Below are 12312 nucleotides of genomic sequence, written 5' to 3'. Positions count from 1 at the left end.
AGTACTTTTTACACTCGTCTGGCAGTACCACATTATTAATGTTATAATTGATACAAATATTTCACAGAAAAAAATTTCAGCTCGAAGTGACCTCTGGCAGTCGCCCGGTGCAGCTCTGCTGCGCTGCTGGCAGAGCGGGCTGCTCAGGGCCTCACACTGCTGGATTTTGAGCACCTCCAGGGGTTGGGAGCCTGTAACCCTCTAGGCCCCATTCCAGTATCTGACCACCCTCACTGTGAGAAATTTTTCTTCCTAATACCTAATTTTCCCTGTTGCAGCTTGTTTCTTTTATCCATATGATAATTCTTGAAGTAGACAACTGCTAGTCTAGCACGCTGTGATCAAAAGACAAGCCCACATCATTCTCCATGCATCAGGAGGCCTGAAAGCAGCACTCACACTTTGCTGTGTTCTACAGCTACAGAGCACCTACTGCACTTTAGAATCGGGGTAGCAAACAGTTTTGCTCTCAAAAATCCCTTCCTAAAGTCTCCCCTCACAGATATGACGGTAGAGTTTAACCTTAACAGAATTAAATGTCTTTTTATATAAAAATTCATTAATTATATCACCAGCGTTATTTATTGATTATATGATTTAGGCTCTAAATAACGCTTTTGTGTTACTGACTTACAACATACAAGACAGCACCCAAACCAGTGTCTGTTAGCTTACAGTAGCGTTAATTGGCAAACACAATGGATTTATGGAGTACTTCTGACTGAATAAACACACAGGTCTCAAGAACTTTAAAGCCTCCGGGTTCCACAAGGCTCTCTGCTGCACAAAATTGACTTTATGCTTAACCTCAAATCTCTTGCAGAGCAGCAGGATCAGGGCGGGCTGGCTGGCCCTGCTTAAGCATGCCTAAGGCGCTCTCTCGTGGTGGCTGCCCTCAGAGACGCCTTGGGGAGGCAGCAAGAAGGGGAAAAGGAAAATAAAAAATAAAAATAAAAGAGAGAGAGAGAGAGAGAGAGAAGGTTTAATTAAACGCAAACAAACTGACACAGACCGGCAGGTCCGTCACAGACCTTTGTATTGCCACAAATTAATGGGATGTTAAACTGATGGGGGGCAATCTCAAAAAAGACTGTGGGATTGGGGGCTTTCTTATTCCAACCAGAAAGCTACCAAATCCGGTTTGCCAGGTGACAGCAGAAATGCTTGTGCCAGTTGTGGCCACAACTAGGAACCACTTTGTCTGATGTGCCAATTCAGATGCACATCGAAGTATTTCTTACTGAACAGAACGAGACAATGAAGGTACCTGTCAAGTCTTTTATTCCTCTCCATTTGTTCAAGATACAGGATCATAGCCAGGGAAAAAAATTCAGACTTCCTTTTCAATATGTTGAATTGTTTCTTATTTGATTTTTATTTATGTTGCTTCTTATTTATTTTTAACATTTCCTCAGATTGTTGGAAATACCAGCCAGTATTAAAGTGAAAGCTAACAATTTAATGGAAAACATTAGTTTTTAAAAACTGAATTGAGTAGAGGGCCCAGGGAGGCATTAAATAACGGGTTCTGTTTTGCCCTCATCCCCCACAAGATTTTTATAAGAGCAAATAAAAACAATTTTCACCTTTGACATGATTTTATGGTAAAATAAAGAAGTTTCTGCAATTTGATTGCTTTTGCCAGTTATAGAAATTATTTTAGGCTTTAGCAAAGGTCAAATAGCTATTGGAAGCAGTTAAATCCTCTCACCATAAAGTACCAGTTTGTACATACTTTGCATTTTAAACGTCTATCGCAAAAAGCATTTGCTATATCTTATGTCTCTTTCCATAGGCAATCTTCACCTAAATACTTCTGTGACTCAGCTACTTGTGGGTATGTTATAGAAACATTCCTGTTACTGAAATATAAAAATAAGGTATTTATCTGAATGTGCTGATATCCTAACCGCAGCAAAGTGTTCAGCGTTGTTTTATGTAAAACTGTGAATTCCAAGATAGTATTTATTTTGACTTATGTTAGACAGCTTCTGCTGCTGAGAAAGAACCAATTAATCTCGAGTTTGAAGATACACTTTATGGCTATGGAATATTGTACCAACTTCTGTAACCAGCCCTCACAAGCATGGGCACAAAGAATTGTGTTTTTTCATTGACACACAATAAAATTTACTTCATAGTTACACCACTGAATGCCAAGGAAACGTTACTATTACTCAGATACATCACTTGAGAAAGCTTGAAAACATTATGTCAAGCTTCATTATCTAACTCCTGTTACCAGAATAGGTACGTTGTTATCCATCTGTGGCTCTACCCTGTAAGCCATTAATTAATGGATTTTCATTTTTAATTTGAAGTTATTTGATTTCCACTATTCAAAGGAGATAAAAAAACAGAATTCACCCATATTTTTGGAAGATTAAATGACGTAGCCTTAACAGATAAATGTTGTCCTGCATACTGTGTATTTTTCAAACAAGCATTAGTGCCTAAAAAGTTTATTCCAGCTATTGTGATACTCAGGGCCTTGCTTATTGTATGTATACAAATATAAAAATAATTTTTCTGGCATTGTTGCATTGTGCTGTTTTACACTGTCCTTCATTTTCACTGAAATGTCGTCTTGTTTACTGTTACTGTTTATCAAAATTAAAGATAATGATTTTATTGTGCAGAGTACACCTGGCTTTGGTTTTTGCTATCTTTCCTTTGAATGGGAACAGCAGAAGTCACAAGTTGCTATTCTGATTCTACAAAAGCCATAAGCCCCACAAAAATTAAATAACTTTCAGAAGACACACATTCTTTGAAATAAACAGGTACATTTGGAGCTATGTTTCTACGGGCTGCAGCCAGCAGGGCTGCTAGCAAACTCACTCCTCCTGACTGCAGAAGCCATCTGCAACCCCTTTTCTGTCAAGTGCCCAGCACAGTCCCCCACAACCCTCAAAGCAGCACAGACTGGGGTAGGGCTGGTTTCAGAACCAAGCTGGAGAGAAGCAGTTTTTAACAGAGAGTGACATATGTATTGGAGCTTTCTCCTAAATCCCAATGCCATTCAAACGTAATCCACGACTGATTCTTTTGGCAGGGGACAAGGATAATGCAACATCTACGCGTTGCTCCTGTGGCTACACTCACATCTCTATCCTGATCTCAAGCCACTCAGAAGCCAAAACACAGGAGCACAGCAAACAGTGCAACTTAACTTCAGGGCATGGCCGACGTCCATCGCTGTGCTGCAGAAAACTGCACAACCACAGAAACACCTCAGCGGAAACTGAGGCACAGGAGCCACTTCTGAAAGTGCTAGGGTCTCTAATACTAAGGCTTGGCTTGCCCCTGAACACTGGAAAAAGCGGGAGCACTATCCTTCCACACTCTCTGTGTTGTTACAAGTCATATTTTCTATGTAAAGCAGTAGCAAAATAAATGCAAATACCAGATCAAAGAGAGGAAATAGAAACCACTGAAGCCACAGTAACAATTTAGTCCAGGTTTGTCTATACTCCTCAATTACACCAGATTAGCCAAACCTGTGTGCTTATTTCAGCTTAAATCTCAAGTGAAACACCTCAAATTAAATCCCTGCACTCCATACGAGCTTTCAGAGGCACCTGTAGTGATGCAAAACTATCTTTAAAGTTCTTGCTAGCTTATCAGTGGAACTTCCTCATTTAAATATACTCTCAGGTTACTGGATTGAAAACAGGTGAACTAACTTAATCTAGAAAATGAATGAACAAGTTTGCCAGTGGTCTTCACATAAACACAAAAATCATTAACTTTAATCAAAAACATACTCTAAGGACAACAGTCTGATACTAACGTAATCCTATTTTTTTTTATCTCTCTTACCAAAAAAAGAACATACATTTTGAATGTTTCAAAGCAGTACTTTATGTAATACCATTTGTCTACCAGTACCTCACTGAGAAGACGCAGACCATGAAGTTGTCACTGACTTGCTAACAGTGCTGGTCCCTGCTAATCTGCCCTAAATTGAGACATTACCTACTGGTAAAAAAGAAAAGAAAAAACCCAAACCCAAAAAACCAACCAAACAAAAAAAAAAAACAAGGAGAACTAAGTACACTTACAGATGACTTAAAGCTCTAAAGAATATTCTTAATCAGAGGAAATGCTTCAGTGACTATACAGTTTTCATAAGGCTGGCAATAACCCAGACAACACCAGCATGGTCATTCTCAACATCTTAATACTACTAAATTCAGCCAAATTAAGAAGCCCTCAGTTTAGGTCTCATGGCAATTTTGCAAGGACTCCTGAAAGAGGATGAGAAAACTAATTCAATTTTAAGTTTTCCATCAGAGCTCTTCAAGTTATTGCAAGGTAATAACTAGCATTGGTGGAAAGTGAAACCGCAGCTGCTAAAGTTGAAACAATGTTTCTTTTTTTGCCTTATACTCAAAAGCAAAGTTAATTGAATAGGAAAGTGTTACTTTATAAGTTATTGCTAGTCTAGATAGAGATGTTAACACAGGAAGGGAGATTATATATTTATTGACACTGTCTGTTTAACAACAAAGAAATGCAACAACTCACCTGGATGTAAGCACTCTGAATTTCTACCAATTCTTCACCAAGTGGAACAACAATTTTCTCCACTTGTCGCTCATGAGAATAAGGCTGAATTTCCGGAGAATCTTCAGCACATAGTTCTATCTGAGCAATGAGTAAGTTGGAAATAACTTGCTGCACAGCCTGTTTGAGAAGCCACAAAAGACGACTGTATTTTCTCGTTAACACTCTGGCAACACAAGTCAATAGCACGTGAAAATAACTATTTCCATATTTTAGCAGGCCTTGAATATAATTGTAAGGAAAAGGTACCTACTAACTATCTATGAAAAATGAAAGACTCTCCAGTTAAAGATCTCAAGTAGTATATAAAGAGTCAACATGGTAAGTTCCTGAATGCAAAAAGCGTGCTACTGCACAAGGGCTGGAGTGACAGAACTCTCCCTTTGGCTTTGGGTGCCCCATGAAATACCCGCTGAGAAGTAACCTAGAGTTAGGAGCTTAAAATGAATTTGGCTGTCCATCCGCCTTAGACTGAAAACCTCAGCCTTACTTATGTTTACCCAATATAGTACACTGAACAGAGTATGAAAGCCATTTGGAATTGAGAGTATATTCTTTTTCGTTCAAGTGGGTTTGTACTCTCAAAAACCAGCAGGTATTGTTTCCTTTTAGAAAGGTGAGGAAATAAATAATACAAAGTCGATAGCATGAAAAAGACAAACACTCACTAAGTAATGGATTGATTAAGTTTTTATGTGGAATTCTAAGACTTCAGCATCCTGCACAATGTTCAAACTGTACCAAAAGGTATTAAACATAGCTTCTACTGAAACTTTATTATTCCAACCACGCAAGTTGATTTGACTCACCTTTGTATCACTGCCCGGTGTGGCACTTAGGGCCAAGATCCGAAATTGATTTGTATATTTGCTTAGCTCCCTAACAACCTAAGAATAGGGAAGATTCCATTAATATCCCTAAAGGAGATTATTTGCTGACACAAATTATATTGATGAAAATATTCACTAAGTAGAGTGAGCTTAACAAAATAGTCTAAAAAAAGTATATCTAAATTCAAATGGGAACCAGGAACTATGCACAACTCCACATGTATTCGGTCAATTTCTCCAGTATATAAAACTAACTTTCTTTTAGGTCACACATTGCTATGAGATTAAGCCACAATAACACAACAAACTCTTTGTTAATCAATACGAAACACAATTTTAAAAAGAAACCTTGAACTCATTTTACTAAGAACTTTACCAAAAAAAAGCTGCCCTTTTTTCTGGAAAAAATACCTCCCCCTTTTAAGAGCTATTCCAACATAGCAAACACACCAGAGTACACCTGTAAATACAAATACATCTGAAAGAAACATCACAGTGACTTTTTTTTAAAATTGCCCTAGTAAAAAAAGTATGTTGAAACAAAAATTACAATTTTATTCAGACATTAAAAAAATTCCCACCTTGCCTTACCAAGTTTTACTACAGCTTTTACATAAAAACAAGGCACTGATGACGCAGAGGACTGTTTGATCTCTTTCAAACAAAGCTAAGGACCTATATGATGACAGTGACACTTTATGGAGATCCTGTAAATGATTTGGGGGGAGTTTTTTTGTAATTATGAGACAAGACTGGGGTGAATCCAGCATTACCTGACAGTAGGCGTGATTTCCAAGGGCTTTGTGGGCTTCATCAATAACCAAACATTTAATCTCCACAGCAGGACACGTCCCACGAGAAAGATCATTCACCATTATTTGAGGCGTAAGGAAAAAGACTCTCTTGGTAGCCCACAGTTCCCTCCGATTGAGGGCTTGGGTTCCCCCTGAAAATTAAAGAAATAACATTAGCAAACTGTTCTGCTGAGAACACACCATGACCTGAGAGCAACAGCAGAAGACCGAGAGGGCTGGCAGACATATGCTGGCTTTGGGAAATGAGCACCTTTTAAAATAGCATGCACCTTGATGCTATTCCCATTTTCAGAGGAGAAAAAAAAAAAAAAAGGCAAATACAATGACAAGGAATATTTTTTGCATTAAAACACCATATCCAGAGACGCAGAAAACAAGGCTATAAAACTCAAGATGGGCCCTAGCCCTCCGCAGCCCCACACCTAACCTACCCCTCCTCTGACAGAAGGCTGTACTTAAGAACAGGTAACGGCTTTGGTCATTAAGGCTGTTACTTCAGTCAGCAACAAACCGCAGCTCATGAAGTTAGGAAAAAAGGGGAAAAAAGCCATTATCCTTTGTCTTAAGTTTCATACAGAGCATATTTTCTGTGCGGACATATAAATCTCCACGCGGAAGCCCCAAGGCTGTATATGGCCCACAGGGCTGCACCCCAAAGCTCCAGAAAACATCTCCCCTTGCTCCATCACCCTTACATTGGCAACCTGGGGTTTTAACTATTGCAAAAAAACCCTGAAGTTAACCCCTGAAAAGCTTCTCGCCCTAAGAAAAAGACTTTTTTTTTTTTTTTTTTTTTGCACCGTGAAAACACGGTGCTTGCCCTTGCCTTTAAGCTAAGCAGCCTCGATGGTGAGCCTCTGAGGCGACCCCCGAGCACGACCCTCCCCGTCCCTTACCTGTCATCTCAGCCATGTGCCGGGCCGGGATGCCCATAACGCGGGCACAGGCCTCCATCTGCTGGGCCACCAGCGGCTTGGTTGGGGCGAGGAAGAGCACCTTGCCGGAGGGGAACCAGCGGTAGAAGTTGTACATGACGACGGCGGCCACGAAGGTCTTACCCAGCCCGGTGGGCAAGCAGACCAGCGTGTTGGCCAGCAAAGAGGCGCGGGCCATCCGCAACTGGTAGCCGCGCTCCGGGTAGTTGGTGGGGTAGATCCAAATGGACCCCACCGCCGCGCAGAAACCCCCCACCGGGCTCGGGTCCGCCGCCGCGGCCGCCGCCAACAGCAGCTCATCGTCGTCTTCTTCTTCTTCATTCTCCTCCTCCTTCTTCTTCTTCTCCGTCGCCTTCCCGCCCGCCACCCGCCAGGCTTGAGGTAAAGTTCGTTGCCGGCCGCCGCTCATTCTCCCTCAGGGCACCACCGCTCCTAGCGGCTCCCGCACGCTCTGAGGTAACGCGCGCCGAGGCGCAGCGTCCTCCATTTTCCCTCAGCGCCGCCGCTTGAAAGCCCCGCGGGAGCCGCCGCAGGGACGGAGGGGTGGGACCGGAGACGGCTCGGCCGTCTCCGGTCCCACCCCTCCGTCCCTGCGGCGGCTCCCGCGGGGCCGACGGGAAGGCTGGGCGGTGCGTGAGGAGGAGCCGGTGGTGGAGGAGGAGGTGGCGGCGGCGGCGGCGGCGGCGGGCGGGAAAATGGCGGCGGCGGCGGGTCCGGCGCAGCCCTGGAGCGCTGAGGAGCTGCGGAGCGAGGCGCTGCCCAAGAAGGATATTATCAAGTTCCTTCAGGAGCACGCAGCCCAGGCGGTAAGGGGTGGGTGTGTGGAAGGGGGTCCCCTCTTCTGTGTGTCCCTCCTTCAACCGGCGTGTCTTGCAGTTCCTGGCGGAGCACAAGCTGCTGGGGCAGGTGAAGAACGTGGCGAAGACGGCGAATAAGGAGCAGCTCATCGCGGCCTACACGCAGCTCTTCCACACGCAGGTTTGGAACCGGGGTGGTGGGGGCCGGCGGCCGGGGCTGGGGCGGTGGCTGATGGCTGACGCCCCTCTGCCTCCCCTCAGCGGTTCAAGGGCACGGATGGCACGGAGAAGGCGGCGGAGAAGGCGAAGCCCGCCAAGGTGGAGGAGGCCAAGGGGAAAGCAGCGAAGCCCGAGGAGGCCGTAGAGGAGGTGGGTGCAGCACCCCCTGACTCGCCTCATTTGGGCGATTTCGTGGGTGGATTTCAGTGGTGCCCAGTGACAGGATGAGGGGCGACGGGCACAAACTGAAACACGGGGAATTCCATCTCAACATGAAGAGAAACCTCTTTACTTTGAGGGTGCCCAGAGAGGCTGTGTAGTCTCCTTCTCTGGAGATATTCAAACCCCACCATGGATCCGTTCCTGTCCCACCTGCTCTGGGTGACCCTGCTTTGGCAGGACGTTGGACTGGATGAGCTCCGGGGGTCCCTTCCAACCCCACATTCTGTGGGCCAGCCAGGTTATCCAGGTCTTCAAAAACCTGATTACTGCAAGAAGTCTGGTACCATGCCTTAAGCTTACCCAGCTTCTGTAATGTAATTAGTGATCGCCACTGTGCCTCCCTCCCAAAGCTTCAGCCTTTGCTGAAAACTGCACCTACGCTGCTGCGTTTTCCCCAGATACTACAGCCCTGCAATATCGCATGAGTGTGCCATTCACTAACACTGCATCTGTTCATTCGGTGCCTTGGACTAACTCATTGTTCCATCTTGAATGTAGTTGGTCCGAGACTAGTTAATGCAGCAGTCATAACTCTTGTTTTTATAAACTTAGGGGCCGCCAAAGTATACAAAATCAATTTTAAAGAAGGGCGATAAAACCAACTTCCCGAAGAAAGGGGACACTGTTCATTGCTGGTATACAGGCAAACTACAAGATGGAACAGTCTTCGATACCAATATTCAAACAAGTAAGGTCACGTATATACTGTTTGGCTTTTGTTGCAAATGTGGGTAGAGGAAATTAGCTGGACTCGTTAAGCAGCCTTGGGCAGGCGCTCCCTTACGGAAGCTGTGCATGGCGGGAGTCGTGACAAACTACTTTTACCGTGGTGGTGTTGGGCTGACTGGGGCTGTCTCTGCAGTCTGCTCTCGGAGCCTGATTTTCCATGAGGGAGCGCAGAGCAGTATTTTGGGAGTGGCTGGTGTCAAGTGACAGTGCTGCATCTTGTCAGGCCTCACGTCTGGTATTCTCCAACCATACATAATGTGAAATGCAGGGATTTAATCAGGGCTGAAACTACTTGGGAGGAAAGATGGCTCCTCCTCCGGGAGCTCCCTTTATCTGTGGAACTTGAGCACCAACAGCATAGATCGCTTCTCTAAACAGACAGGTCTTGGTGTGCTTCTGTAATAAACCCTGAAGCGCGGAGGCACTGGAATGAGAGTGATTTGAAGTAGTCTGGTGTTCCGTATCCACTGCAGAGAAGTCTGCTGGTATTTTTGTGGCAGTTTCTCAATCGGGATTTAGGTATATGAAATTCTGCAGTCTTAGAAACACTTTTCCTGCAGCGATGTCCAAGACCGAGAGGAACAGCAGGGCTGTCACTGGAATACTGTCTGTGAGCCATTGTACTTGTTCTGTGTTCTGTATTGACTTTTTTTGGTTCACTAATGTGTTTATGACTTGTACCATCAACTGTAGTAATTCAGAAATGAGTCTTGGAGTTCAGTGGATCAGTATCTTAAAGATGCTCATCAGCTTTAGCTCTTGGTGCAACTCGCATGTTTCATAACGTTTTTAGTGCACTTCTAGAAATCTGATAATGGGCTCAAAATAATACAGTAAGAACAGATATTTATATAAAGCATGATTTAATAGTAACTTTAGATAGAAGCGTGGAATGTGCTGGTGTGATGTTAAAGCAAATGCACATAAAACTGTCTTTCAGGTTCAAAGAAGAAAAAAGCAGCCAAACCTTTAAGTTTCAAAGTTGGCGTAGGAAAAGTAATCAGAGGTGTAAGTAAACCATTAATGACTCCCTCAGAACCCAAAAAGAGTTTTCATTCCACAGGATTTATGACTGGGGTGCAAATTTTAAGCTGCTGTTCTTGTTTCTGGTGGAGGTAAAAAGGCAATTGAAAAGGGTTTACATCCGCCGGTGTAATATTTGTTCTTTATGGATGCGTTCATTCATCTGCAGTGTCATTCCTCTCGTTAAGTAGTGTGTGGAACACAGTGTAACGTGTTACACAGACACTGGTGTGAACTTGGCATGTCTGGGAGATACCAGCTGACGTGCAAAGGAGGTGCTTAACTCTGGCTGTGGCTGAGCCAGTGGTGAAACAGGTGTCTGTCTGCACGAGGCAAGAATGCAAGAAGGGTCTTATGTTTACCTGACTCTAAAAAAACAAAACGAACCTGACCCAGCATAATCTTCCATGCTGCCGCTGTGCAGGAAAAAGGCCTTTATGGGTGAAGGGATTGGCACTGGGAGGGGGAAATGTCCCTGGGCTTGTGGCCAGTACTGCAGAAGCAGGAGTCACTTGGGTTTTCTGTAGCCTCTTGGCTCCCGTGTTTGTGTGGCTGCCAGGTATCCTCTTCACACAGTTACAAGGCGTGAGCAGCAGCTGCTCATTGTGAAGTGTTGATACAGTGCTAAACAGAACACCGGCTTTGGGCAGTGCAGGCGAGTCTTGAAGAGGGACAAGCACTGAAATAAGTCTTTAAGCATCATCCTCAAATAAAGGGTAAGCCATTGATACTGCACAACAGCAGGGAAACGTGAGGCAGAGAGACAAACCCCTGGTACAGTGTGTGGTGGTCTCCTGGGAAGCGCTTTCTGAAACAGGATAATTCCTTAGAAACAAGCTTGTTACTGCATTGGTTCATGAGTATCATCACAATGTAAAAGCAGGAATCCGCACTGCCAAGTACAGTGCAAACTAACACAGGAACAGGGAACGTCCGCCAAAGGCGATGTTTCTTCCCACAAATGAAAAGGTGAAGCTACCTCGCAGCGCACGCTGGGGTGGGTGAGCGTGCTGGAGAAAATGACGCGGTATTCACAGTTACTCACAGCAGCAAACGGGAGAAGCATGTGAAATGCACTTTCCCTTAAGCTCTCTGAGACTGCTGTGTTCTTTTGTGGTTTGTTTGAGTTTGTTCTGGTTTGGTTTTTCAGTGGGATGAAGCTCTCTTAACAATGAGTAAAGGAGAGAAGGCTCAACTGGAGATTGAACCTGAGTGGGCATACGGCAAGAAAGGGCAGCCCGATGCTAAGTATCCTTCCACAACTAATTACTCATTAAGCAACTTGGAAATGCTTGGTGGAATAAGGTGCTTTATGGAGAGGGCTGTAATGGGGGAGCATTCGCTTGGCACGCATAGCAGGCTTAGAATGTTAACAGTACAAAAAAAATTCAGTGAACTTAATGGATGGATGCAACTGCCCATTTGTTTTGAAGAAAAACTCCTGTAGGGAGTACTGTGGGGGAGAACCCACCAGTGTTTGCTGCTGGCGTTTTTATTCTAGCTGCTTCCAAATGCTTTATTAAGACACATGTCTAAATAAAGGGCTATCCACGGAACTGGGACTGAGCGTCTCATGACAGCTGGGTTTAGAGACCAGCTGTGGCTCCGCACTGAATCCAGGATGTTAAAACGGGGCAGTGAAATAGAAAACTGACACATGAGAAACAGGACAGGTGCTAACTCACTTAACACGGATGGATGTGATAACTGTGGGCTGGGGTTTTTTTTAAGCTTCCTTAACGTGTGCCAACAGGATTCCACCAAATGCAAAACTTTTCTTTGAAGTGGAATTGGTGGATATTGAATGAAATGAAGACTTCCCTTGGCTGCTGGGAATCCATTTCCGATCAAGAAAGCTTCTGACAATGCAGTTTTGCTCTTGTAACTTCAGGATATAGTTACAACTGTGGCCTTGTACTGAAATCAAGTTTGTTTTCCCTGTCCCCAACTGCTGTACAGTAACACACCACTAAAGAAAACATAGTTTATACATGCAAGTGACTGCACTTCTTTGTGTGTACGATCCCCTTAAAACTTCTTTCTCTTACTGTGGGGGGAAAATTGCACAGATCTCCATCAAACTGTGAAAGGAGAACTAGACCCATCTGGAACAGCCACACCTGTTACGATCCCAGGCTGTACTGAGCACGCTTTCACTGTAAAGCATATACTG

At 44.2% G+C, this 12312-nt stretch overlaps 2 protein-coding genes across 8 annotated transcripts in view; one reads left to right on the top strand and one right to left on the bottom strand.

Annotated features, from left to right (window-relative positions):
• FANCM (FA complementation group M) overlaps window positions 1-7689 on the bottom strand; it is a 72103-nt gene extending 64414 nt beyond the window's left edge. For all 7 annotated transcript variants that reach the window (XR_008465915.1, XR_008465916.1, XM_054198447.1 and 4 more), the window contains exons 1-4: window positions 7111-7689; window positions 6173-6345; window positions 5379-5456; window positions 4531-4689 (exon numbers count right to left, since the gene is read on the bottom strand). Coding sequence is in view for 5 of the 7 variants with exons in the window: in XM_054198447.1 (XP_054054422.1) it covers window positions 4531-4689; window positions 5379-5456; window positions 6173-6345; window positions 7111-7558 (858 nt within the window). In the remaining 2 variants the exon portion in view is untranslated. The remainder of the gene's footprint in view (window positions 1-4530; window positions 4690-5378; window positions 5457-6172; window positions 6346-7110) is intronic.
• A 108-nt stretch (window positions 7690-7797) lies between these two features.
• FKBP3 (FKBP prolyl isomerase 3) lies at window positions 7798-12136 on the top strand. The gene is made up of 7 exons (XM_054200035.1): window positions 7798-7955; window positions 8026-8127; window positions 8208-8315; window positions 8940-9075; window positions 10057-10124; window positions 11290-11387; window positions 11893-12136. The coding sequence occupies exons 1-7, from the start codon at window positions 7845-7847 to the stop codon at window positions 11945-11947; spliced, it is 678 nt and encodes a 225-aa protein (XP_054056010.1). The 5' UTR covers window positions 7798-7844; the 3' UTR covers window positions 11948-12136.
• The last annotated feature ends 176 nt before the right edge of the window (window positions 12137-12312 follow it).

The sequence above is a fragment of the Rissa tridactyla genome, chromosome 4, assembly GCF_028500815.1.
Source record: "Rissa tridactyla isolate bRisTri1 chromosome 4, bRisTri1.patW.cur.20221130, whole genome shotgun sequence".
Taxonomy (NCBI): domain Eukaryota; kingdom Metazoa; phylum Chordata; class Aves; order Charadriiformes; family Laridae; genus Rissa; species Rissa tridactyla.
The sequence above is the reverse complement of the archived record's forward strand: the minus strand, read 5'-3'. Positions and strand labels throughout refer to the sequence as shown.